The following is a 27,804-nucleotide window of genomic DNA, read 5'->3' as shown; positions in this document are numbered from 1 at the left end:
AGTGAGGTTATGTTTGTGTAAACGTCAAAACAACAACAGATGGGATGTCCCTCCTCCTCTTATAAGAATTTTACATCAGTGAACAATTTTATTTACTTTGGGAGCTTCTAGTGACCCTCATAGTCCTTCTCAGAATGTCCCATTTGATGAATTTGGAACTGAAATATGAGGTGAAGGCAGAAATTGCGGATGATGATGAAGTCTGCCGGCTTTGTGCTGAAAAAACATCAGATTATTCTTCAATTTTCCTGGACAATCTCCATGAATCTCTATCCCAGGCCTTTGGATTGTCTGTAAGTTAAAATTCTGGGCATTTCTTCAAGGAATCTCCATCTAATTTTTTAAAAAATAATTTTTAGATAAATCCTGCGGACAATTGGCCAAAAGCTGTGTGCAGGAAGTGCATGGAAACTGCTAAAATATGCCTGGATTTCCTCACAATCATCCGGAAGGCTGAGACAATATTCCAGACAATCTATGGGGAAGTTGTGGAGTCAATTTTGCTCTTCAAGCCTGACATTGAGATGATTAATGTGAAGGAATTATCCCCTGATTTGGATAATGCTGAAAGCCTGGATTGTGGGGTATCAAGTCATGAGACTGAAGATTCGGATTCAAAGCCCATCCTCAGCAGGAGAAAATCCATGAGGACGAAAAGAAAGCAAATTAAACCGGTGAAAGTAAAAAAGGGCCCAGAAAAACCTTTGGAAGTTAAAACTGAGGAGATTCCTGACCAGAAGGAGAAGGAAGAAGAGAGAAATTCTTCAAAGGATCAAAGTGAACGGGTGTTGAGGGTGAGAAAACGGGAGCAACGGAGACAACCAAGCAGTAGTAGGGCAACAAATACTACTGGTGAATCCTCGAGGAAAGGACGCAGGAGTTTGGATGATTTGAGGAATGAGGATGAAAGGATTGAACAATTCTTCAAGCTTGACTGCAGTATTTGCGCGGAGTCATTCACAAAGTGGCCAGATTTGAGGGGACACTTCAAATCTGCCCACAAACAGGACCCCTACTTGATGTGCTGCGACAGGAAATTGGGGAATCGCATTGCAATCATTACGCACCTCAATGGACACACAAATCCCGATGCCTACAAGTGTTTAACCTGCAACAAGGCATTCCTCAATGAGACACGCCTCAATCTGCACAATCTCAATAAGCACATCCCAGTTGAGCAGCACAAGTACAAATGCCCCAAATGCCCGAAAACCTTCATGATTCTCAGCAGTATGAACATCCATCAGGCCAAGCATATGACGGAGGATCAGAAGAAATTCAAATGCCCCCACTGTCTCAAGGCGTTCGCCTTCAATGCCATGATGCGTCAGCACATCCGGAACATCCATCAGGGTGGCGAGAGATTTGTCTGCGAAATCTGCGCAAAGGAAATCAAGGGGAAGCACACGTATGAGATTCACGTGAATAATCACAAGATTAAGGGCGTTGGGGACCTCTCGTGCCCCATTTGTGAGAAGAAATTCAAACGGAAGCGCCTCCTGAAGGATCACATTGATCGCCACAATCCATCCGGAGAGGTGTTCAAGTGCGACGTCTGCGGGCGCTATGCCCCAAATCGTTTTGCCCTCAAGCGCCACATTGAGAATACGCATCTGGATGTGCGGAAGTACGAGTGCACTTCCTGCGAGGGGGCCTTCAAGACGAAGATTGCCCTCAGGGAGCACACAGCCACACATCATGGTTCCTTCTATGCCCTCTACACCTGCCTCTTTTGCGACAAGCAGTTTAACAGTAGCTCCAACAGGTACGTCCACCAGAAGCAGAAGCATCCGGTTGAGTATCAGGAAATGCGACAGCGGAAGTTGCTCAAGGAACGAGGAGTTCTCGATGCGGAAAAATGATTTTTCTTTGTAGATAAATAAAATTTGATTAATTAATTAGTTGGTGTTCCACTAGTATTGTAATCGTCGGAAAAACCGACCACCTCAGATCGGGTTCAAACTTGGTATGAGCACGTTTTAGACATCCCCCGGTTGCCCAAACTTTGCATTATAGCTCGTGAACGGTAACATATAGAGACTTCCAGTTTGAAGTTTTATATAGAAATGTGGGTGTAAAATTTCATTTTTTCGCATTTGCAAAATTCAAAATGGCCGCCATCCGCCATTTTGAAATACCGTCAACCACTTCCCTTAGAGCTAAAGGTCTGAAATTTTAGTATGTTGTAGAGTTCAGTGAGACGTTTTCATCAATAATTCATACTTGGAAATCGATCAAGCCGTTTAGCAAATATGGCAGCCTGAAGTAAAAAGTGTTTTTTCGATATAACTCGAGAACGGCTTGACCGATTTTGATCATCTTGGTATTAAATGAAAGGTTTCAAGAAGCCCTACAACTGCGTAGAACATTTCAAGTTCCAAAAACATCCGCAAGAGGCGCTAAAATCAAATACAAAAATTGCCTAACTTTCAGGGGCAATATCTCCGAACATCTGTTATCGTTTTCCTTTAAATTTTGATATGTTGTGGCCTGACTCAATATCTTTTACCAGTCCGAAAATGAAGAAAATCTATGTCGCCGTTTAGAATATCAGAAACCTCTAAAATCATTCCTTCTGGACAAAAAATGCCAAAAACTGTTTTTTGTGAAACAAAAATCTGCCATTTTATTCTATAGATGACCTTGAAAATTATTGAAATTTATGTCAATTTATAGTCTGTTTTAATGCCTTTACAAAACTAGTCAAGAAATTTCTGTAGGTCTTATAGAACTAGAGATATGAGCATTTTTATCTTTCAAATTGATGAATTTCACAGAAAAAAATCAACTTTGCCTCTAATACTACTCACAAATTAAATTACAACGCATAGACTGACCCATCCGCGTTGTGGTATACCAACTCTAATAACTGGACGCGTTATGATTGACTTTTTATTTTAACATTTAATTTTACATTTTACTTTTCCAAGAATTGAAGCATTGGATCCTCTTCGCGACGTCTCTTCATCATAAATGCCTCCATCTCTTCATCCGTTGGCTTCTTCACGTCGTACATGCTGTTGTATGGCCTCTTCCGTTCGTCCAGCTTCATCATCTCACCCACTTCGCGATTTCGCTTCTCTTCCGCCTTGAGGGCTTCCTTGAGCTTATCCTCACCATCTTTTTGGGACTTTTTCAGCTTCTTCTTCTCCTTCTGTCGCTTCTTCTTGCTCTTCTTCTTTGCCTTCTGACGCTTCCTTGTTTCTTCCTCATCTTCACTACTACTACTACTACTACTACTGCTGCTGCTGCTGGATTCCTTCGGATCTTCTGCTTTCTCCGGAACTTCTTCCTCATCTTGCTGACTTGCAGGAGGGTTAATTTTTGGGATGATTTTTGTCGAAGGAATGGCCATTTGGGTGTTCTTGCCACTCTCCCCCAAGCAGTAGGAGTTCTTAATGAAGGAATGACAACACTTGTAGCCCCACTGCCCGGCATTCCAGTACGATCCCCACACAGTGGTGTGATTATTTATCAGGACATCCTCCTCGTAGCGACTACGAACAATCTGCTTCTCCTGCCCTTTAATCACCTTCCCAGATCGTGAGTACTCCACATATTCTTCCGTTTGTGCCAGCAGGAGTGCACGTGGGGGCACCTGGAGGTGCTCTTCACCTCCGTACCGGTCGAGAATTGTATCCTTAACCTGCGACTTGAATTGCTCCTTCTTCTTATCGTACTCATTCTGCAGGAGTTCGAGCTTTGTGGGTTCAGCTAGGATGTGCACATCAACACCCTTCCCGTAGGCCTCCCACGCAAACAACTGGGCCTTTGAGTGCTTCTGCGTGTCCCCCGTGAAACGGACAAAATTCTCACCGGCAAATTCCGAATCTTCTGGCTTTTTATTCGGTTCCGGATTGTCACGCATTGAGCGTGTCTTGGGATCGTAGTAGGCTGAATTGGGATCGAGATTCCTCAAATACTTGGCTGTATCTTCACGAATCCGGAGATTCCTCACGGTGATACGCTGCTTGGAGTCAACTTTTGTGCCAGGCATGTCAACTTCATCCACATACTTGTCTTCATCCTCCTCCTCATCACCCGATAGCTCAGCTTCGGGATTTTCCTTGAGTTTGGCTGCCTTGAGAGCTCTCTTGGCTTCCTCAACTTTCTGGTATTCCTCGACAATTTCACGATGCTGTGCTGGATCATAGCCACTCCATCTGTCACGCTTCCCATCATAGTCAGACACGATGTTTGGCTGAATGAATTCATCATGAGCTATTTTGGCTCCATTGAACTTTGCCCCCACCTTCCGGGGACGTTCCATGCAATCCTTCTTCTTGTGCGTCATTGCCCCACAATTCTCACAAGCGCCCTTCCGGTATTTTGTGGCGACTTTGCTCGTGTCCACGCCCTTCTTGTACCACTCATCAATGCCCGAGTATTGAGTTTTCTTCTCATCCTGCGGACGCTGATGCTTCAATGTGGGTCCCATTGATCCATAGTACCATGGTGCACTGGAAATGTACTGCGGAATATGCGGATTTATGTCCTTGCCCTCCTCATCCACAGCAGCAGGAGCTGTTCCAGCTTTTCGAGCTTCCTCCAGCTCCTTCGCCTTGCGCCAATCTTCACGGGATTTCTTCTTGGGCTCCTCATCGCCCGATTTATTCGCCAAGAGTTGCGAAATCGGTACACGAGGTGTGGCATTTGCCATTTTTCACTGATTTATCACAATTTCCAATGAGTTTTCACAACAAAATAAGAGAATTTGCACACAATGTTTTCGTTTTGCGTTGTGAATGATGAAAAGAAAATAATTGATCTGTCAAATGTCAGTCTTTTGTTGTCGGTTTTCTTCGGATTATCGACGTCTTTGTCGGCATTTTTTTCAGGCGATTTTCTCGGCTGGAAAATCACAGCATTGTAAAATTGACAGCTTGCAGCCAACTTCACACAGGTACAGCATAAAGATGTCTTGCTAAAAAGTTTCTGGGGGAAGTGAAATTGTTCGGGAAGAAAATTGCAGTTTTGTACATATTTGATGGGCAATTTAGGTTGTAGAATCCATGGAAATTCACCTGTAGTGTACAGTGCATCGCGTAACGGCGTAAGTGAGCCCGATAATTGCATCAATTACACCAAAAGATCAACTTCTCTCACGCAGGTACGTCCAATTCCTTTGTATTCATAGAGATATTTTTTTCTCTCTCGCCCAAAGCATTTTCACGCGCAAAAAAGCTCAAAGTTGTCATGTTTAGATGAAAAAAAATATGTGTGATGCTATCTCTTTATTTCCTGATTACACACCCACACAGAACGGACTCTACAAGTTCTGCTCTTCCCCCTCTTTGGCGTTCCGGAATCGTCTTAGTTCGAGATCCTGCAACAATATTTTGTCAACATTTCCACGAAGGTGAGGCCCCCCGTGATCTCATCAGATGAATTGTCAATTCAATGGTACTTGTGGTTTTTTGTTCCACAGTGACTCCACAAAGTCCCACACACAAGACCTAATACTGTCCAAGAGTTCCTGGCCAATTGCACAGCGGGAACATCTCTTTCTGCCCCATTTCAAGATTCATCGTGGTCCTGAGGATCAGAAGTACATCACATCGCGCTACCTGGCTTCTGGGGGCTACGGCAAGGTTTACAGTGTTGTGGAGAAGGATACGTGCAAGGAGTACGCACTAAAAGTTCTCAGCAAGTCCCAAATTATCAAGGATAACGAGCTAAAGCAACTACGGGACGAGGTGGACATTCAATCGCGCTGCGGGCATCATCCCTTTATTGTTGAGTGTCTCTCCTACTGGCAGAATCGCAAGAATATCTACATCCGTGAGTATCCTCCTCCACCAATTCCTCTTTACGCTTGAAGCACCATCAAAGGGAGGAATTTTCTCTCTCTGCTCTCTCTCTTCTCTCTCTGTTGTATCGCTCTGTTAAAGGATTTCCTGTACAATGTACTCCTTATTTGTGCTATTTATAGAACATTATTTTGCGTCTCCTTGCAATATTGTGCACATATCACCTTCTCATTACCCTCAAATGGTCTCCAATTGTGACATTTTCTGGGGAATTTTGTGTGTGAAAATTACCTTTTGGCATTTTTAGGTCTCTTACTCTCTCTCTATTGTTGCTCACCTAAAAGGGAAGAGACTAATTAGCACTTTCATTAAGCACAGGTAGACCCTGAAAAGTCATTAAATCTATTGGCATTCAAAGAAAAGAGATAAAAATTTACGTACTACCTAAATGATGAAAAAGGTTTAATTTTCTGTCTATTGAGGAATAAAGAGACTAAAAATTCATCTAATTATTCTAATTATTCTAAAGGGAAATTTATCTTTTTATTAGATACAAAATAAAACAGATAAAAAAGCTAAAACAACCCGCATCTCTCCCATTTATTTCTTACTCAATCAACTCAATCACAAAATGAACTATAATTTTATCAAAAATATATTTTTTTATCACAATTCCCGCATTTTGTGCGTCATTCAGCATCTGCAATCAAATCTTTTATCAAATTTCTTATCAAAAATAATTTTGATTAGCAATGAGCAATGCCAATTTATACTTAGAAAACAATTTTCATTGTTTGATTAAAAATTGAATTAAACAAAAATATTTTGCTAAAAAGAGATTTTTTATATTAAACTTTTCCATTGCAGTTTGTGAATTTGTACCACGTGGTGAATTATTTGATGCTGTGACAACATTCTGCTACAACTTGGTACAGATTTATGTTGCAGAAATTGCTTTAGCTCTCGGTAAGTTTTTTTTCTTTTTGAATTTTATTTTTCACAAGGGGTGTTTATGTGACTGAAAATATTCCGATTATTCGGATGATTCGCCAAGAAAATCAAAATATTCAACAGACAAATAATTCTTTTTTTTTACATAGTCTTAATGTCTAAAGAGTACTAAATTCTAGTCAAAGAAATGAAATTCAGTTTAGTACTTATTTTATATGTTTAAATTTAGCACCTTTTTTGCATTCTATTCAGTATACTTTTTTCTGCTAGAATTAACTTTATATTTTTGTCTAGAATTTAGTACTTTTAATTATTGAAGTTAGTACTTTTTCGGCTAGAATTTAGTACTTTTTAAAATTCAATCTTAAGAAGTAAATTCAATAATTAAAAGTACACTATTCTCATTATCAGCTAGAATTTAGTACTACTTCAGCTTGAATTTACTACTTTCTCAGTTAGAATTTACTTTTTTTAGTACTTTTTGGTATTAGATTTAGTACATATTCACTTTAAATTTAGTACTTTTTTTGGCTTCAAATTAGTACTTTTTTCCAATGAATTCACAACTTTTTCAGTTAGAATTTAGTACTTTTAATTATTCAATTTACTTCTTTAGATTGAATTTAAAAAAGTACTAAATTTAAGCCGAAAAAGTTCTAAATTTAAAGCGAATATGTACTATATTTAAGAGCCGAAAAAGTACTAAAAAAAGTAAATTCTAACCGAGAAAGTAGTAAATTCAAGCTGAAGAAGTACTAAATTCTAGCTGATAATGAGAATACATAGCGATTATTCATTAATCTTTGAATTATTCGTCAAAATTGTCAAAATATTCGGCAGATAAACACCCCATTGATTTTTCACGAGAATTATTCAATTGAAAGAAATTTTTGGAAAAATCTCACAGATTTTCTCCACAATGCCGGTGTTATCTATCGCGATCTCAAGCCTGACAACATTCTAGTTGATGCGGATTATCATATCAAATTGACGGACTTTGGTTTGAGTGCGTGGCTGAAGATTGGTGAAAGGACACGCACCATGTGTGGCACAGCAAAGTACATGGGTAACTACATCTGTTAATTTCTAAGAGCTCTATATAGGCGAGAGAGAGAGGATAGATAATCCTACGTGTGTATGTGTGTGGGTGCGTGGGGTTTCTTTCAAATATTTTTTTTCTCTTCACGTTTACTGAGTAATTCGTTCGTGAAAAGTAGTTTGAGAAGAAGGGAAAAAACAAAAAAAAAAACTCTGTCCTCCCTTATGCTTCAATTTGATCCTTCATCCGAGATTACTCTGATAATAATTGCTGAAGTGTGGGCAGGAGTAGTACACAGAGGAGAGATTACACAGAGGCTGTGATCATGAATGCGCGTTCGCAAGTATTTGAAATGCGTGTCGAGGGTAGGCAAGTGGATGAGGCTGTGGCGAGTATCTTCCACACAGTCCTCTTCTATCGTTCACTGGGGAAGTTTGAGTACAATCAGGAGGCAGTCTATTCCGTGGGTACCATTGGGACGACTGATGTTGATTGCAATTTCATCGACTACACGTACGTTTGTTGCACATCCGAAAGTCTCGATCGCCGTATTCGTGCGGAAATAAGTAGTTTCAGTGAGCAGTTAAGGAGCAATGAGAGCTGCGGCTCCGGGCAGATAAGTCTGGAGTTTTTCCAGAAGAAGAAGAATCGTTGGCCTTTTGCCCCAGAGTGCATTCCGTGGGAGGTGTGGACGGTGCGACTTGACCTGATAAATCTTTACACGGAGGACGAACGGCAGTTGTGCCGTGAGCAAGTTGGGGATATGCTAACGGAGAAGATTCTCTACATTTCGGAGGTGATGAATCGGCATGACTACGTCCCACGGATGCCGAGTCAATCGGAGATGGATTTAATTTTCGACACGACCTTCCCCGATGTTCAGCCGTACCTGTTTAAATGTAAATTCAGCACGGCCGAACCGAGTGGGGGCTCCGTTGGGAATACCGTGAAGAAACTTATTAAAGAGACTCTCTCGTTGTGACTTAAAATTTCAATCAATACTGTATGTAGTCCTAGTTTATTTTCAACAATAAGAAATAATATAAACAATTTACGTATGATTGTTTCATTTTCTCTTTTAATCCAAAAAAATAGGAAAGACTTTTTTTTTTAATTTTTACTCACATTCTATTCTTAAAATTTATTCTTTTTTTATGTTTAAAATTTAAAAAAAAATGTTCCAAGATTAACGTATGAAAAGGTTCGAAAATTATGAATATTTTATAAGATTTTTATCATCTAAAGTTAGGGAAAAATAATTTTGGGTTATATAATTCATTTATTTAGAATAAAATTTAATAATTTGGATTTTTTTTACTAAAATGATTTATGTGGTAAAGTGGATTGGTAATTGTTGGTAAAGTATTGAAAAAAAATATTCATTTTTATTAACAATTTACCATCAATTACCAAAAACGTAACATTATTGTTTTGAAAATCAACAAATGGGATTGATTCTATCATAAATCTTTTATAATTATGTTTTTTTAAATACTTTTGGGTCTTTTTACCAACATTTGGTAGATTACAAAAAAAGAATTGCGTGGAAGTTACAAGTTTTATTTGGTAAATAATATAAACCAACGATTATTTTTAAGGAACAATTTTGGAAAGATTTTAGATTATAGAATTTTAGGTTATTTTTCGTGGGTAATTTTCAATTTATTTTTATAGATAACTCTCTTTTGATTTTTATAACATTTTGAGGATATTTTATACCATTCATCAGGTATTGAATTAAAAAGGAAAAACAAATATTTTGATGGTAATGTATCAAATTTATTATTTTGGTATATAGTTGGAATACTTATAGATTAAAACGAAATTGATTTATTCTACAAAGTTGAACATTTCGGCATTATTAATTTTTAACGTATGATGACGTAAATTTAAACCAAAAAAAAAAAAGAAATTTTTAAATAAAAAAATGCAACAAAAACAAATTAATAAAAGAAAACTAATTAGCGATAAAATTAAGAAGAAAACAAAACTTATATAATGCAAAATTATGTATTAAAAAAAATAGTACGTTTATCTTGGGACATACTATAAAACGAATTAATTCAATTTACGGTAATGAGGAAGAAACGTTGATTTTTCTCAGTCTTGAAGAACCTTTTTTTATGTATCTCTCTATACTAATTTTTATACCTACCTATATTACATTTAATACTTTATTGTATTTCCTCTTTTGGGTGGAAAATTAGTCTCGTTGTCGATTAGTGTGTTGTTTACCTCCCCTCCCTTTCTATTTCATTGTCACTAAAATGTATAAAGAAAAAAAAGAACTTTAACTAACGGAGAAGTGCGTGCGTGTTAAAGAGCTGGCAAAAAAACGTATGTGGTGGTAAAAGAAATGTTCAAATTTGGTGTAGAAAAAAATAATAGAATTATTAAACTTTTTGAACAATAAAACTCTTTCTCTTTGTAAATAAATAAAAAAATAAAAACAAATAATTCTACATACCCGAATGTCAGAAGAATGAAACTGAATCGCGTTTTTCGTGGGAAATGCAAAAGAAGTTCTCACATTTTGCAATTTTTGTTTATTTTTCTCTTATTCTTTCAACTCTACAAAACAATAATATTTCAATAATCGAAATATTATAATAGTTGTTGTTTGAATAGAAATATTGTGATGTGAATTTTAATACCTACATAAAAATATATATTTATGCGAATGGAGACAATTAAGTTATTTTTTTTAACGTAAACTTTGTAGATTTCTTCAATTATTTCATTTGGATTTGTATTTTAGAGAAGATTTTATTTTTTGGAAAAAAGTTAAGAACAATTTTTTTGTGGGAATATAGAGGAGAGAATAACTTGAAAAACTCTTAAGTGCTATGAAAAAAAAATTCTATTATTCTGTATTCCATCAATTCTGTTAATTGTTCGCCCCTTAAGGTAAATAAATTCGGATTTTACTGTCTCAAAAATTATACGTAATAATTAATGTAAAAGGGCCTATATTTTTTTGAAAAGGAAATTAGCAAAGAGGGGTCTTTTTTCACATAAAAGAAAATTTCAATATCTCTTTTAAATTTTTCTATTATTTTTTTTTTGCATTAAACTCCAAATGAAATGAATTATAATTATTATTTAAATGTCATGTGTAATAAAATGTAATATTCCAACAAAATTCAAACAACATAAATTAAGAAGAAAAATATGTTTGATATATTTGTTGTTTGTCATACGTAATTTGTGTTTTGTAGTTCTTTTCTTGGACCACCTGCGTAAAAAAAAGCTTAAAAGAAATTACGAAAAAAAAAATAATCAAAAATAAAATTAATTTTAGACCATTAGTGGGAGTTAGATGATTTTTTTCACGGACATGATGACGAAAATTATGAGAAGAAGAAATGACCAAAATGTCTTCATAAAATTGAATGAGAAATTAAAAAGAAAAAAAAAACAAACCAATGTGTAAATGGGAATGGTGATACAAAAGGCAAAGAGAAGAAAAGGGCAGAAGAATGTTGATTTTATAATACTACCAACAAAACAAAAAAAAATGAGAAAAGAAAGAGGCATGAAAAGTAAATAAAATTAAAAAAACATAAATGGAGAATCGGGTGTAAAAGTTGTGATTACAAAATAACCACTTTGTGTTAATAAAGATTAAATAGAATTTTTAAAAATAAAATGCAAAGTAAATTAGCTATTAAGGTGTAAAATGTGTAGTGAAAAAAAAATGAAAGAATTAGATGATGATAATTCTTGAATTCATTTTATTAAATTACATAATGAAGAACAATGAATGAAAAGAAAAAAAAAATTTAAGAATCAACCACAAAGTAAAGATAGAAATTTAGAATATAGAATATGGTATTTTATAAAAGAAAAAATAAAGATGAAAAAATATTACCAATTAAGAAGAAAAAATTTTAGAAGATTTAAAAATGCATAAATAAATTGAAAGAGAAAACAGTGATTGAAGCTCTATTAGAATTTATATTATAGAATCCTCCCTTGCCAAACTTTCACTTTTGAATGTTCTCTTTCCTCTCTTAACTTCTCACGCAAACACAATTTTTTTTTCATCTCTGTGTCGTTGTTTTTAGTAAATCAGAAAACTTCCGTTTTTTTTTCTTGAAATATTTGTTTAGATGTGAAGGTAAGTAGTAGAAAAATGCACTGAGATTCTTTTCTGTCTCTGTTTCAGCACCTGAAATTCTCTGCGCACAACCCTATGGGCATTCTGTTGATTGGTGGTCCCTTGGAGTCGTTGCTTGCCTCATGCTAACTGATAAGGTGAGTCTCTGATTTTTTTTAACGTTTTTACTTTTTTTTTTTAAGTTTTTATACTTTATGTTGCATTCAGATTCCGGGTGAAATTCACTGTTCAGACAGTCTTAAGATTCCTTAAGAAAGACTTAAGTTTTCTTAAGAATGCCTTAAGTTTTCATAACATTTCTTAAGATTCTTAAAGAGAAACTTAAGATTTTCTAAGAAACATTTAATATTTTTAACTTTTCTTAAGCGAAACTTAAGATATCTTCAATCAGGCTGAATTTCTGATCGCTTTCTTACATTGGAATTTGTAAAAATCATCAGAAATATGCATTGTGCTCGACTTACTTAAGAAATCTTAAGTTTCCCTTAAAAAAAAACTTAAGAATCTTAAATTTTTCCTGAGAAATTTTAAGTTTTTTCTTAAAGAAATTTAGGAAAACTTAACACATTCTTAAGAAAACTTGAAGAATCTTCAGAAAACTTTAAGAAACTTAAGATTGTCTGATTATAGTGAATTTCACCCATCGTCAATGATCATGCTTTGCCTGAATTTATCAGCTAAACAAGAAGATTCTAATCAAATTCAAACAACTATCTAATGCTTTAATGAATCTTTCAAACAAACAAATGTTGATAAAGCATTAAATTACCGAAGTGAGCAGTAAAAATTAATTTTTACAATCACATTAATAAATAATTTATGAGCTGTATAAAATTAATATTTTTACAATCTAATACACATAGAAGCACTAACTAATGATCTCTGTCAATTGCATTGGAAATACCATCTTTATAGGTTTCTAATTGATATTTCGGTATTTCCCCGCGGAGAGAATTAAATTAGATGCCTTTTTTTCAGATAACATTAGGTAGATTACTTATCTCATACAATGTCGTAAATTTCCTCGAAGAAAATTACATTTTAGAAGATGCAGTTTATGAATCTCGTGTCAAATTGCCAATTTCCCTGCTAGAGAGATGAAAAAAAAACCCCAGACCTTCATCAGGAAGGTCAAGCATGTGCTGCTGGTCTCTAGTTAGAGACTTTTTCCCTGCAAGATTAATTTCTACTCGTGAAAATTGAGCGTAGGATGAAACACAATTCATATTAATTTGTTTTTTGTTCTTTCATTTAAATTATTTCATCGGAAATGTTTAAAGAAAAATGCTGGCGTTCTTGTAAATTCTATCTTTATTGTTTTTTCTTCTTTTTTTTAAACTAAATAATAAGGAGAATTACAAATTATCTTCTCTTCTAAATCATTTTGATTTTCCATACTTCCACAATGAAAATTGACGACTGTCATAGAACATTCATATGAAATTCAGTGGAAGTATCCTGCATTACTTTTCACTTTTCCACTGGACATTCTTTTCTCAACATAGACTTATAGTTAAAATCTATAGGATGTTGATTTTACCTTATCTTGGGGATTTTTTTATTTTATTTTATTTATTTTTTCTTTCTCATCTCGTGCCAACTCAAAATAATTTGATTGACGTAAAAAATGACTCGTAATCGTTAATTGCATTACAATTACAAAATAAAGAATTATATTAATAAAATAAAATCGTAAAGGGGGGTAGGGGAGGGAATACTTTAGGATGGGGATTCTGGAGGGAGGGGCAGGACATTGCTACGAGCTATTTGCGCGGGAAAATTATTTGAGATTTATATGAAGTGGTGATCCACTCTACTCAGACTCATTGGATTCCTGACTCTCCTGGGAGTTGGGGTTCTCAGCGGATTCTTGGCTATCTGAAGTTGGTGGGGGTTGTGGGACAGCGGGTACTGCTGGTGGTGCTGGTGGGGCTGGAGCAGCTGGGGCAGAAGAAGATTCCTGGGCAGGTGCAGCAGGGGCGGCGGGTTTCTCAGGCAGGGCGGGTTTCTTCTCATCGAGATTTCGCTTAGCCTCATCACCTTGGAAATTCTTGGGAGCCTCAGCTTCAGCAGCAGCAGCAGCTACTGGCTTATCAGCCTCTTTCTTTTCCTCTGGGAGTTTCTTCTCCTCCACGGCGACCTTCTTTTCTTCCTCTGGCTTCTTCTCGGGCTCCTTGGCGGCCTCCTTTGGCTCAACGGTATCCCTCACCTGTCGCACAGCATCATCAGCAAGGGGTTCAGCCTTTGCGGGTTCTGGTGCAGCAGCTTCAGCATCATTCTTCTTCAGATCACTCTCGATTTTTTTCTCTTCCGGTGCTAGGGCAGGTTTGGCGGATTCACCAGCAGCTGGGAGTGCTTTGGGTTCCTCTGGTTTGGGTAGATCCTCCTCAGATTTGGAATTCTCCTTGGATTCTTCGCTCACGGGAACTTTTCGTTCCTCGGAGCTTTTGGACACATCAGCACTCGCAGGAGCTGCTTCAGCTGCTGGTGATGCTGGCTTCTCCGCCACTGGCAGTGCCTTGGCTACTTCAACTGTCTCATCTGAAACGGACTTGGAGTCATCCACTTGTGCTGCTGGAACATCCTTGGCAGCAACGACGGGAGCTTCCTTGACGGCAGAAACATCATTTTCCGTGGGTCGGGCATATGCGAGGGCACACAGGGCCAGGAGAAGAAAGACTTTTCGCTGCATTTTATTTCTTCCTGTTCGCAAGAGCGTGAAAAGAAATAAATGGAAAAAATGTGAATTAAAATAAAATGCTTAGACACGAATACACAGACAATTATCTTGTGCACAGACAATATGTAATGAAAAAAAATGGACAATTGCATCATTATCTTTCACAGCATTTTTTATTTATGAACATATTTTTGTGCATAAAAATCCTCATAATTACATACAGTCATGCCTATCTCTATTCTATCTCGGCAACATTGCTCTCTGTGTGTGCCTGAGAAAATTAATTCCCGCAAAAATTCTTCGTCACATTTGATGCTACAGAAGTGTCATGAAAATAGTGGCGCATAGAGAACTTTTATGCTTCTCTCGACACAAGAACGAAGAAAAACTTTACGTGGTTTCGTGGGAAAAATTATGTTGCAATGAGATAAAAATTAATTTATAGATATGTTGATTTGTTTCGCTATTAAATCAATGGATATTAATTAATTATCGAACTAACGTCCTCAATTCGTTAAAATCTTTCTTATGTATCTGACTTTGACGTAAATCTTCACGTTTTGCGGAGTAAGCCTATAATTAAATTGAGTCTATTTGCGGTGTTATTAGTTCACCAAATTCTATTAATTGCCCTTTTACACGATTTTAATTAAGAGATAGATGGATAGATAGAGATAGATAACAATAGATTCAACATAAGAATTCATGTTTTGGATGAAGAAAGCGAAACTAAATTCAATTTCAGTTCTCTAATTTTTTGTGTCCGTTTCTAGGATAACGTCCTCTGTTAACGAAGAAATAAGTTTGCAATTTTTGTCTGCTTAACCAATTTATTTGAATAACCTATCGTGGTTTAGAAATGCAAATTTTTTGCATAACTTAATTAAGATTAATTTTATGTGGGAAAGTATTACCACCATGGAAAACCACGAGGCGGCTTCGTAGTGACTTTGACATTGGAATTTTAATGCAAAAAAATGACATAACGCGTGCACAAATCGAATAAATAATTTGCATTATCGAAGATTTTCTTGGAACTAAATTGTGCTCAAATTTTCCATAAAAAAAACTATTAAAAGATATGCCAGAATTGGTACCAATAAAGCTTCTTCATTGCACAAATATTAAAGAAAAAGCTCCCAAACTTTGAGATAAAAATTTTCTCGCCATTTGATAAAGAAGATAAGAAGAAAGAAAAAAATGTGTAAGAAGGTGCGCTACAATTTCCCTCACTGAACTGCAATTTCGCATATAAAACGAACGGAAGTTCAATAAAATAACCTCTCTATTTGTATGCTCTGGGGGAAGAGAGTTTAAGTACACCCAATTCAAGTACAAGTTCAGTAATTTAAAGCGCAATTTTATCTTATTATTCAAATAATATATATATGGCATCGCGGTGTGTGAGAAATTGTAATCATCTTATGTGGGGGAGAAGGTTTCTTTTTTTTTTTTGTTTAAGAGTGTATGAAGATTTTATCTTGCAAAATGAAGAAGATAAGGAGCAGAAGAAGGAGAAGCAAAAAAAAAGTCTTGAAATTCTTTTGCAAGCTCCTCGCATTCTCTCACAAGTTCTTCCCCTCCTATTTCAGCAATAACCCATCGTCTTTTTAATTCAATCAAACAAACAGAATAACTTCTTACACATCCGCTCTACGGGCTGGTGAATGATTTCAATGAGACACAATCACTTTTGATAGTGGATGATATGAGTGTTTGATACACACAAAAGGCATGCCTTCCGCTGAAAATCCCTCCTCAGATGTACATCGCGCGTACATTGGATTTCAGTGGGTGGCGGAAGGTGTGGGGGGGCGGGGGGAAGACTTTTTTTGGGCGGAAAGAAAACACGAAAAAAGCTCGAGGAAGAAAGTTGCGCGTAGAATGAATAATTTTTTTCTATTTACAAAATGAAATTGACCCAATTTCTCCTTAAAGATCTCATCGTATATAAATTTCTCTATTTGATTGAAAGAGCTTCTTCTACTTCTTCTTTGCCTTCCCTTTTGGAAGGAAGTTGAAAGTATATGTATTAATTTGGTCGAAACTACGAAGAAGAAAAAGAAAGAAAGAAAAAAAAAGCACGAATAGGGAGATGTGGTCAGAAGTGGTGATGGAAAGTTACTCAATCTACATGGAGGAAAGGCGCAAAGGGAATTTATTATTTTGAACATTTGGATGTGATTGAATGCAGAGAGCTCGTGAAGACGCAATGCACACGAAAAGATATGCACAGTGGGCAAATTATGCAACAATTTTGATTTATAACGGAAATTATTTAATTAATAATGTCGTGTGATTTTGAACAACACGCCAGAGAGTGATATAGTTTGCTAAGCCGCAAAAGCCCGCGGGATTTTAAAACAAGTTTATCATGCATAAATTATTGATTATACCCTATTATGGAAAAAAAATTCTTTTTGTTGATGTGAAAAAAATTTCTCTCTTTTGCTGCGATTATTATGAAATTTTTAATTTATTGAGATGCATGAAAAATGGGACAATATTTCTTTTCACTTTTTATCATTATGGTTAGGAGAGTATAGGTTGGTTGATGAGAAGTGGGGGGGGGGAAGGTTAATAAAATTTATTAAAAGATTTTTAACCCTTTCAACGCTGATTTGTATACTAGTTTGTGTAACTTTTCTTTGTGCCCTTTAAATGTATTTCTATGCAAAACATTTTTCTTTAATTCTTAAAAATTTATTATAATAAAATTGGGAAGAACTTTTCTTAAAACATGTTTTCTAGAGCTAATTTTTTTCTTAAAGATGGAATTCTTTAAAAATTTTAGCAAGAAAAATTCTTCTAAGAATTCAAATTAAAAAAAAAAAAAGATTTCTCATTAAATATTCTATCAGTTTCTTCCAAGTCGAATCAATCGAAATTCATTGCAGAAGAGTAATTGAGACGTAAGAAAATTGAATGGTATACCTATATCAGAATTTGAGATAAGAAGATAAAATCTTTAGATTTTTTTAATAACGTAATTAATTTAATCAAAATATGATTATCTGAGAGATTTTTTTACTCTTCGTTTTGTTGAGTCAAGAAATGCTCAAAATTGCTTGAAAATTTTCATATTATTTATCTCAAAGATCTTATGACGTTTCTTTGAACTCTTCACGATTATTAATGCAAGAAATTTAATTAATATTGCTTCATTTAATTGTTTGAGAATTGCACAAACTTCTTAAGAACATTTCTTAATAATTCTTGCTTATTTCTTTCTGTGTAGTTTTTAGTACACAATAAGACTCAATTCACTAACTTTAAAGACCTATATATTGCACTTTTATGATTCACATCCCAAAATTTGAAGATTCTTTTTTTGTCGTAAGAAAATCTTTAAGAAAATTCTGGGGAGCTGCACAAGAAAACTCACCTGAAGACACACTGAAAGGGTAGCACTTGATTCAAAAAAAAACTTCACCACAAATTGATTTATCTTTTAGCAAGAACTGCACAAATCAGTTGGATTAGTTGGGGGTAAAATACTAAAAGAAATGCCGTGAAGACTTGAATTATTATTGTCGGTTGGTGGAAGCAGTATGAACGAGATTCTAATTCTCCAGCTGCCTTTTATACGCACCTCACACCGCCAGAGCTATGTGTAGGAATGGTGGGGGTCTTGAGCGTGTCTCTCTGCTCTTGTGGAATCCACGACAATCTCACCGCAAACTCCTCCACTGCTGCGGTGGGTCTCCTTACCCCGCGTGTCGGTGCTTGTGGACGCAAAGAGTACACGACATATGGGGAGGATGTTGCAGGAGGGTTATCCCATATGCTATGAGCATGCATGTTGCTTATATTGTCTCCTTCATTTATGTCCGATCGTTTGCCACGCAAAGTTTGAAAAATATTCCCGAAGGTATGCCCCCAGCTAGCACACATAGGAGGTCAATATTCTCTCTATATGGTCACTTGATATCCCTCTCATGGGGATATGAAGAGGTCCCTTGTTGAACTTTTCCAGTTTGAGGCATTGTATATAGCTATTCAAACATACTTCCAATGAGTCAGAGCTGGAAATTCCCTAGTTCTTAGATTAAATACGCCACAAAATCATATTGCCATATAGTTTATATGCTAAACAGATCAATTTTCCAATGATACAACCGCGAACCAGTTGAATAAATGAGATTAGATGCTTTTTTTTCATCTGTCCGTCACCCAGAGAAGTGCCTTCAGTGGATTTTCTCATTTGATAAAAATTCTCGACATATTTTTTTTCCACCAAAAGCACATCAAGTTAATAAATGAAATATTCATTGGAATTGAACATTTTTTGTGGTATCACAGGAAAGAGTGATGCTTGTTTGCCGTAAAAATTGGAATTTACTATACTCGTGGCTTTTTTTTTTTTATTTTCATCAAACAACCTACCTAATATTTACCTTTTCTTTCCAAAATTTAAAGGTCATATCGATATATGAATTTCCCCACATTCCGCAAGATATCAGCTATTTATTTAAACATTCAGATTATACTTTTGGGAAAATATGCTTTAGATTTTGTAGAGAAACAAAAAGAGATTCTTATAATGCAATAAGGAAATTCCCAAGAATCGTAAAATATTGTGAGTAGAATAGTGGGAAAGTTAGAATTTTAATGTTTATTCTTGGAAATTTAAAAAAAATAAAAAAGGAATATTTCAGATAGAAAGATTGATATTTTGTGGATTTATTTTTAATTTTATTAGTGTGACGTTAAAGAGGAATTCCTCTATACGTTGAGATACTTATTTAAAGTCCAATATCCAGTTTTAGAGTTGATTTTTGTTTTTAAAGAAATTCCTAATAGAAAAACTTGCAAGGGGGGTAAATGATTCATAATTGCCTTGGGCTGAATTATTTATTCGACAAAAAACAGGGGCGTAGAAATGTCTTTTTTAGCGGGTAATATTGGAATACAATTTTTTTCTCAATTTAAAAGACGAATAAAATGGTTTAAGAAATAAATTCTTAAACAGTTAATCTTAATGAAGATTAGGCAATTAATTCTTTCACATCTTAATGAAACTTTGAAACATTCGTGAAATTTATCCTAAGGATAAACTTAAACTTAGACCACTTTGAGGACATTTCCTAGGCAGAATGTAAAGACAAAAAATTGGCCTCATTCAGGTATATGTTATGGAATTTTGACTTGAAAAAAAAAAAACAAATTAATTTATTTAAAATTGGAGAGAAATGAATGTTTCACGTTTGGTTTAAGGAGAGATCCAAAGAACAGGAAAGGGTTAAAAATCTCTTACGTACACGTGAAACATTCTATGGGTTCTCTTAAACGATAGTTCTCAGGCAAATATTTTCTTTGACCACTTCTGCTTGAATTTCATGCATTTCTAACTTTGAAATAAAAACAATAAAATTCTTTAAAATTCGAAAAAAAAGAATGTTTCACGTTTGGGTCTATGTATGACCCAAAGAACGTAAAAGGGTTAAACCACATGTATTACCACTTGTTGAATTCTAATGTTTAACTATTATTCTAAATATTCTAATACGATTGCCATAATTCTTTTTAACAAAAAAATATTTAGCTAATATGTTATGATTAAGATGTTATTTATATGATCAACCAGTAGTCAACTTCTTGGTACAAAACATTAATTTTTTAAGGTTTCCCAGAAAAACTTTAACGATTTGTCATAAAATTAAATATAAGTGTGAATTTTTTCTATGTAATCATTTGGATGGTAATTTTCAGATTAAATGCCCAAAGTGCTAAAAGGCGTGAAGAAATATATGTATATACAACTATATAAATTAGGCATGAAGTTTTTTTTAGACTAAAATTTGCGATGAAGTAGAAAATGGTGTGAATTATTATTTTCAACTACATTTGACTCTAAAAGTATGATAGAAATCTATTTTTGCTATTTCAACTCTGTGGTGAGTTTGGAGATGCTGTTGATCTCATTCTAACTTTGCCCTCGGGAATCTTCCAGAATTATTGTACATAATGCCTGAGAGAGCAGATGAGAAGGAGATGAGGCATGTCTCGTGTGGGTGAGTGTGTGCGTTGTGAAAATTGTCGCGATCTGAATTAACTGCATTTTTATTTAATTCGATTTAATCAAATCCCAAGTCAATTTGCGCACACACCAAAAGACATCTCAAGAACCACACAAGAGGGGCACAATTCAGTGCGGCTATATTACGACACCCATATGCTATGTATTTTGCTTTTCTCACACGTGAAAATTTTCAAAATGAGATCCACAAAAGCCGGATGAATGGAGGGGAAACTCGAGCGGAAAGTTCCAAATTTGCAAGTTCGTCATATGAGAGCTAAATCTCCTATAAAGTGCCTAAGCATACAATGAAACTATCGCAACAGCGTTCAAACAACTTCAAACCACAACTATGTAGATGATCAGACAGACGCATGTGACACATAAATTTAGCAAAAAAAAAATAAGACAACCTTCACCTTAAAACGATGAAGAGATAAATGAATTAGCCATAGGTAAAGGTGAAAAAAACGAGAGATTTTACGACATGTTAATTGTTTCAGCTTCAATGTAAATAATATTAAAAAAAAAGATCTGTCTTACACTACGTACATCCAGAAGTCGCAGAGACAGTAGGTAATTGTTTTTATACACACAATTCTTTTGGGATTTTTGTGAGTAAATGTTAGTCTTTTTTCATGTTTATCTCGGCGTTTTTTTTATGCTTCTCTACCGCGTACTTTTTTTACGATCATTTTCGCTTTTCTTCCCTCCCTCCGCGGAAATGTTGACTCCAAGATCACCCTCGTCGTCGCGAATGAATGGTGGTGTGTAGATGATTCATAAAACCATTAAACTACGAAATCTCGACTTTTTGCATAATATTTTTATTGACAAATAAAATTTCTACAGCTTAAATGCTAAAATTTTACGCAAATAAATCTTACGGACGAGATCTGCTAACATAAGCAATTTTTTTTTTTGCTTTTCCAACGAAGGAGCAATTTTAATTGTATCACAGGGGGATTTTTATGGCAAAATGGCGTAGTCGCGTCCGTTGGTAATATAAAATTCTTATTCTTGCTAGGAGAGATGCACCACAAGAGGCGCCAACCTTCAGGATAATAATGTGATGGCATAAAAATAGCCACACGAGGATGGAATAAAAAAATCATTTTAGTTTCTTTTCATTTTCGAATTTAAATCTTTGCGATCTTTTACTTCTTCCATGCTATATGGAATTGGATCTTGTGAGGAGCCTCAAGCTTGGGGTTCAAGTCGTTCTAGTATTGATCTTCCTATTAAACTAATAAATTCAAAGATTTTTATCTTGATGAGAAAATTTAATATCTTATGATTTGAATAACAAAATTACCCATGGATTGTTAACTTTATTTTTTTATGATGTTATTGTACATGAAGAAATTATTCTCTGAGAGTGCTAAAATAAAAAGATAATAAAACTTGGTAAGAAAAATGCGTGCAAAAGGTACTTGAAGAAAAGGCTATCGTTAAAGGGGGAGAGATGTGGTGGATTGCTTGTTGTTGCGAAAAACATAATGAGAAAAGATGCATCAAGAACCACCTATATATGTAACAATTTTTTTCGTCTCGTCTCTCCAGGGTAAGAAGGCTTTATTATGATTGTGTCTAACTAGTTCTAAATTTAGAATCTTGTGCCATAAGCAATATTTCCTTTTTTGTGATGATTATCTTCGTGCATTGATTACTTTGTGAAACCTGCTGCGGGAAGGTGGGGAAAAAATATACATACATAGCAGGAGAATGAAAGATGATAAAGGGGTTCTTCTCAGACACTGATGACCTTGTCTCCTCTCCTAGAGGTGGTGTAAAGGTGGTGCAAGAAGAGAAGCAAAATAACTCTAATTACAACTTTACTCAATTCATCATTAAACGGCGTCAAGTCGATGGCAATTAAAATGCATGTATGGTGCATATTTTGCTGCACACCGGAGAATCTTCTTCATTTGCAACGACACATTGCAAGCTTTTTTTTATTCTTCATCCCATTTATCCCCGCATGAGGATGTTTTAATGATGCATCTTTTACTATTTATAATTTTTCTTTCTATATGCAGTCTCTCTTTAATCCTGTTTGTTTACAAAATAATTGCTCAATGCATCATCTTTATTAGTTTTTCTTAACCAACAAAGAACTGTGTGAGAGATGTTTTGTTGTACTTCTTAAACCTGCATTAGTCTTTTATGCAAATTAGATTTCTCTGAGGCGGGAGAGATTAAGAAAAATTTCTTATCAAAACTAACATGTCCCATATAAAATTAAATTTATTTAGAAGGCTATTGCGTGATTCATGTTTTACCATTCAAATATTTGCATGCATTTTCCCGATAAAATATGTATACAAAAACACACACATTATATGATTCATAAGACTTTGAAAGGTAATCCTGAACCTTGTAACAAATGTACCTTTCATAAAAAGCGCCAGCACACACTATCTCTCAAACTATTTTAATGGCAGGTATATACCTTTTGTGACATTGAAAAATTATTTTAAAGAAGATTAATTAATGCACTTGATAGATATTTTTTCCTCATATTTTTGCAATTACTTTTTTGCACTTTGTAATTATTGTGTGTTGAAAATTTCTAAATGTTTTCTTGATGCATTTTCTACTGTGCAATTTGAGATTAAATTCCCCATGGTCAAGGTGTTGGTGACCATAGAATGCAAGAGTGTAGTAATAAAATTCCTTTTCAATGTTTCTGATAAGATTTTTAATATATTGCAAAAAGGGGGCTTTGCTCTCTATATGTTCGTTATACTCGAATTTATTTAAATTCTAAGAGTTAAAAGAGTTAATTTCGGGTATTTAATGCCAAAAAGTTTCTTAAGAAAAAGTTACAAAAATTCTTGGGATTAATTCTTAATTTTCTTAACCGTTATAGATTCTTATGATTTAATTATTAATAAAATTTCGTTATTTTTCATTACGAATTTTTAAAGTAACTTTCATGATTAGTTTTCCTTCCTACAAACCCTCATAATTGCCAACCAATTAGTTTACTTTGTAGATGAGCAAAGACATGTTACAAAGAGGCAAAAGACTTTTTTTTGTTGAAATTTTGCAACATAGCCGCAAAACCCTTGAAAATTATTTTCCGTCCCACATATTTCTTTTTTTTTTAATAAAGAAAAAAATCTCTTCCTTTTGATATTTCTCCAAAGAGAGACCTTTATTGAAAAACAGAAATATTGCAGAGTGTTAAGAAACTGCGCAGAAAATAATCTCAAAGTATATTACCTTATGAGTTTACCTGAGTGTTGTGCGATAAAAAAGGTTGTGCCAGCAGTGATTGAAATCTTATTGGAAAATTGCACAATGTGCACAATTTTTCCATTAATCATTTACCTTCCATCACTGGTGATAAATAAAATCATGTGTGTGAGCAAAAATCATCTCTACACCGTCATTGGGGTGAATTATAAACAAAGTGCATAAATAAATAAATTAATTGTGCGCGGCAAAAGTTATGTAGAGAAAAATTCACATTGATTTATTCCTTTTCAATTGTTGCGAATGGGCAGTTCTTGTGTCCACCATTGCCTATTTGAATTTTTTTGTTATTGCTATTTCTTTGTGTGTTACTTCTTGTCTTTTCCTTTGATTTTATCCCACACCGTGCCCACAGCCTCCGCGCCCTAGTCAACAATCCAGAATTCACAGCACATACACACCTCGTTGGTATAAAGGAGAATTCTCTATGCGGGCATGTGACTGAGGAGATGCCTCCAAGTCTTTGGCTTACAATGCAACCACTAAATCAATCTCACATAGCGCAGGGGGAGAATGCTTGTATTTTATATATATATGTACATAATACATACATATATTTGCCCATTCGTGCAATCTTTTTTCTCCACCACCGTCTGACCATAATATTGAAAGAGATTTGCGAGAATCTCTCCCTTTTCTTTCGCGCCAATGACCCCTCTTCACATATTACCAGTTCTCAAGGCCAAGAATCTGCCACACAAAATTATCTCTACAACTAGAACTCTTCAAGAAGCCAAAAGCCCCTTCAACTCCCCTTTAATTTATTTTATAGGTACAAAGACTGTACCTACCATCAACTATATTTCTTTAATGCTCTCATTTCGCACAAAATGCTTCATGGGATATCGATCAACAAAAAAAGACACTGATGGTATGTGACGCCTTTGCTGGCTCTCATACGTAAATTCCACGGGGATTTTCGTACATTTCCCCGCATGCATTGGACTTCGGCACGTCACAACAGTGACAAAGAATCAACTTATATTTGATCTTGACGCAGAAAAAAGACTCGAATAAATTAGTAGAGATGTGTTGCAGAGAAGAAGTAAAAAAAGCTCCGCGAAAACGTAGCAAAATTCTGCAAAGCCACACATTAAGTTGTGATAGAAATTAGCATTTAAATTTTATTCATTAGTTCCACGAGCTATTCTTGGAAAGTTGTATTTTTTTTTCAGCAAAAAATATCATTTTCATTTTAGTCTTAGGGGAAATTCGTTTAAATTTCGCTTAAAAAAATCTGATTGTGAGAGAAAATGTTGAAAATGTACAACACAGTTGAGATGGTTGAGATGGAGGATGTTTATTAAATGTTTGAATAAAAAAGAACAATAACTAATAATTTTCCAAGTCAATCACGGACTATTTTATCATTCCCAAAGTGATGCAATGTGGCAGGGTGACATGATGTTGATTTGAAAAAATTCCTCCAAATGCACCATTAAAATGTAATTTTCTATTTCCGGAAAATTCAATGTGAAAAACAAGCTGATTTTTTTTTCAACAAATTCACTCCAATATCTGTGCGGCTTTTATCCCTTCCACACTTTGGCGTCTTTACTCATTTTGCATACATGGTACGCGAGAATAGAACGAGACAGTGTGGAAAAAAAGCCAGAAGAGACTTTACTATTCAACTCAAATAATTCTGGCTATGTACGACCTAGACATTGTCCAGTGAATGTCACCAACTTCGTGGTTTTACAAAAAAAAAATAAAGTTATGTGCTTAATGGGTTAGGAAATACTTTGTGAGAAAAATTCAATATTAAAGTTCAATTTCCGCATAAAAAATATTTTGCAGGGAGGACGCGCATTTATTGAATGCGTTTAGCGAAATTCATTACAATGAATTTTTTTTTCAAAAAAAAAGAGGGAAGGAGAAAGAAAAAAAAATAAAAGATCTTGTGGCCAATGCAGCAATTAACCTTTGATTAATTCTCACATGATTCGACGGAGTCGATGGTGGTGAAGTAACGTGAAAAATTTGCCAAACCTGACGCAAGATCTTTTGGGTGTTTATTGGTGTTAACCGTGTATTGGAAGATGTATAAATAATTTACATGATGGGCATATTAATTTCTATACGTCACTTCTTTCTTATCTTCTTTTGCCTCGTGTCTTTGGTGAAATTCCCCATCTCAAAAAAAAAGAAGTCGCGCGCATAAAGGCCATTAAAAGTATAATTTTTTCTCACCTCTATCCTCGGAGAATTTTGAATAGAAAATTAAATTTTTAAATAAAAGAAAAATTAAGGATGTTGCACCTTCAACTCACGATAAGAAATTCCAATTGACCGTCTCTTAATGCTTATGATGTTTTTCGCAAGAAAGCAATAAATGTGGAGTAATTGTTCCCAATTTTTGCATTGTATTGCTGACTGAGGACGGGCTCTCGCGGCAAGAGAAAGAGTGTCGCGATGATGTGCGGTGTAAAGGGGTTAAGGTCGTATGGTGATGATATTCTTCGCACTGAAAGAAGAAAAAAAAAGTCAAATAAACAAGTCTCTCTCTCTATACAATGTTGATTTTGACCTCACATCAGTGTCAATAATTGGTAAAAATTTTACTAGATCGAAGGAGAATATCTTTGATCAACTATCTCGTATTAATTAACTAATATACATATGTTTATATTAACTTACATATTAGCATCTTTGCTTCTCACCTTTGTGGTTTTGCGTGAGTCTCTGAATCCTCCATATAGTGGTGAATTAATTTTATTACAGATTGAAGATCATTTCCGTTGAAATGGAAAAATAATATAAGATTACCGTCTAATGGGGAGAGTTTGAAGGTTTTTTTTTAGTTTCAATTTTATTTTGGAAAAGAATTCTTGATTTTAAAGGCAAAGAGGAACTTAAAAAACTTTAGAAACTTTAAAAATCCAAACTAAAAAAATGTTCAAATGACTATTGGTTCATTTCTAAACAAGATATCTATCAAAACTATTAATTTTATTCATCGAATTATTTCTTTTATCTAGATACTCAATTAATTAACTAAAAGCTTCTAAATTATACCAGAAAATTGATTGAAAGCTCCATAGAATTTTCCTTATACATCTAGAATGTAAAAAAATATTTTTGCTGAATATTTTCTTTTTTTTTATGAATAATCCGAATATTAGAATATTTCCCTTTGAACTTTACTCGCTTCACCCACTCTCCCCTACATTATTTTATTGAATGCATCAATTAAATATTTTTTGAAATAAAAAAGAAAATTCAATTGAAATTTCTTTTTAACTCTGCCACAGTACCCAATTGTTCAGAGAGGAAACACCCCACTGTCTGCAGGGAATGGAGTGTGCCATATACCAGGATGTGGTGGGAAGAAATTCCCAATGGATGTGCCATTAAATGGGGAGGGAGTGGAGGAAGAGGAAATGACGGTGAATTTGCCAAAAGAAGCTGAGAATATTCCTGTTGCTGCCAAGGATCTTCTGCAGCGATTACTCGTTGTGAATCCCCAAAAGAGGATACGTTCGGTGCTGAGCTTAGAGCGCATTGCCATGTACATGGCGTTCTCATTTGAAGACTGCAAGTTGAAGAAAATGAAGCCCAGCAATTTTATCTACAAACACCGTGAGTCATTCCATTGAGACGAAGTTGGAGTTCTTAACTAACTTCCCACAAGTCGCAGTATTTTTTTTTCTTTTTTAGTTTGTTCTTGTTAATCAGTTGGTGTGAATTAATTGAGAATGTTAATTTTCTTGTTACATATATTATTACAATATATATTTACTCACCAGTCGCCCCGTGGAGCTGCTGCTCTTTTTCATTCATTAAAATGCGATTGAAAGTATAATAGTTTTGTAGTTGTTGATTGTGTTGGAAAATATGCGTGTGTTTTGGCGGAGCAACAAATGGCATTTTTCAATCTCTTTTTTTTCCGCGCAATTTCCACGTGCGCGTCTTGTGTGTGGGGAATTTCACAGATGGAGAGCTTTTTGCGCGAAAGCTCCATCCACAAATGGGGGGAATTTG

General features: G+C 34.9%; 5 protein-coding genes across 5 annotated transcripts; 3 read left to right on the top strand and 2 right to left on the bottom strand.

Moving 5' to 3' along the window:
* The first annotated feature begins 8 nt into the window (after positions 1-8).
* On the top strand, positions 9-1,901 carry LOC129788496 (transcription factor grauzone-like). Its single transcript, XM_055824622.1, has 2 exons — positions 9-293; positions 360-1,901. The coding sequence occupies exons 1-2, from the start codon at positions 135-137 to the stop codon at positions 1,860-1,862; spliced, it is 1,662 nt and encodes a 553-aa protein (XP_055680597.1). The 5' UTR covers positions 9-134; the 3' UTR covers positions 1,863-1,901.
* Positions 1,902-2,878: 977 nt separating this feature from the next.
* Positions 2,879-4,770, bottom strand: LOC129788494 (pre-mRNA-splicing factor Slu7). Its single transcript, XM_055824620.1, has one exon. It carries the CDS (start codon positions 4,658-4,660, stop codon positions 2,918-2,920), a length of 1,743 nt encoding a protein of 580 aa, XP_055680595.1. The 5' UTR covers positions 4,661-4,770; the 3' UTR covers positions 2,879-2,917.
* Positions 4,771-4,868: 98 nt separating this feature from the next.
* On the top strand, positions 4,869-27,625 carry LOC129788491 (serine/threonine-protein kinase S6KL). The gene is made up of 7 exons (XM_055824616.1): positions 4,869-5,110; positions 5,262-5,359; positions 5,429-5,781; positions 6,618-6,716; positions 7,609-7,767; positions 11,909-11,997; positions 27,075-27,625. The coding sequence occupies exons 1-7, from the start codon at positions 4,988-4,990 to the stop codon at positions 27,417-27,419; spliced, it is 1,266 nt and encodes a 421-aa protein (XP_055680591.1). The 5' UTR covers positions 4,869-4,987; the 3' UTR covers positions 27,420-27,625.
* Positions 7,780-11,677, top strand: LOC129788493 (autophagy-related protein 101). The gene has a single exon (XM_055824619.1). It carries the CDS (start codon positions 8,066-8,068, stop codon positions 8,720-8,722), a length of 657 nt encoding a protein of 218 aa, XP_055680594.1. The 5' UTR covers positions 7,780-8,065; the 3' UTR covers positions 8,723-11,677.
* LOC129788492 (neurofilament medium polypeptide) lies at positions 13,154-19,390 on the bottom strand. Its single transcript, XM_055824617.1, has 2 exons — positions 17,926-19,390; positions 13,154-14,563 (listed from the first exon to the last, which is right to left on the bottom strand). The coding sequence occupies exon 2, from the start codon at positions 14,550-14,552 to the stop codon at positions 13,674-13,676; it is 879 nt and encodes a 292-aa protein (XP_055680592.1). The 5' UTR covers positions 14,553-14,563; positions 17,926-19,390; the 3' UTR covers positions 13,154-13,673.
* Positions 27,626-27,804: the final 179 nt, after the last annotated feature.

This window comes from Lutzomyia longipalpis, chromosome 2 (assembly GCF_024334085.1).
Source record: "Lutzomyia longipalpis isolate SR_M1_2022 chromosome 2, ASM2433408v1".
NCBI classification, from domain to species: Eukaryota; Metazoa; Arthropoda; class Insecta; order Diptera; family Psychodidae; genus Lutzomyia; species Lutzomyia longipalpis.
This window is presented reverse-complemented; position numbering and strand designations above follow the sequence as displayed.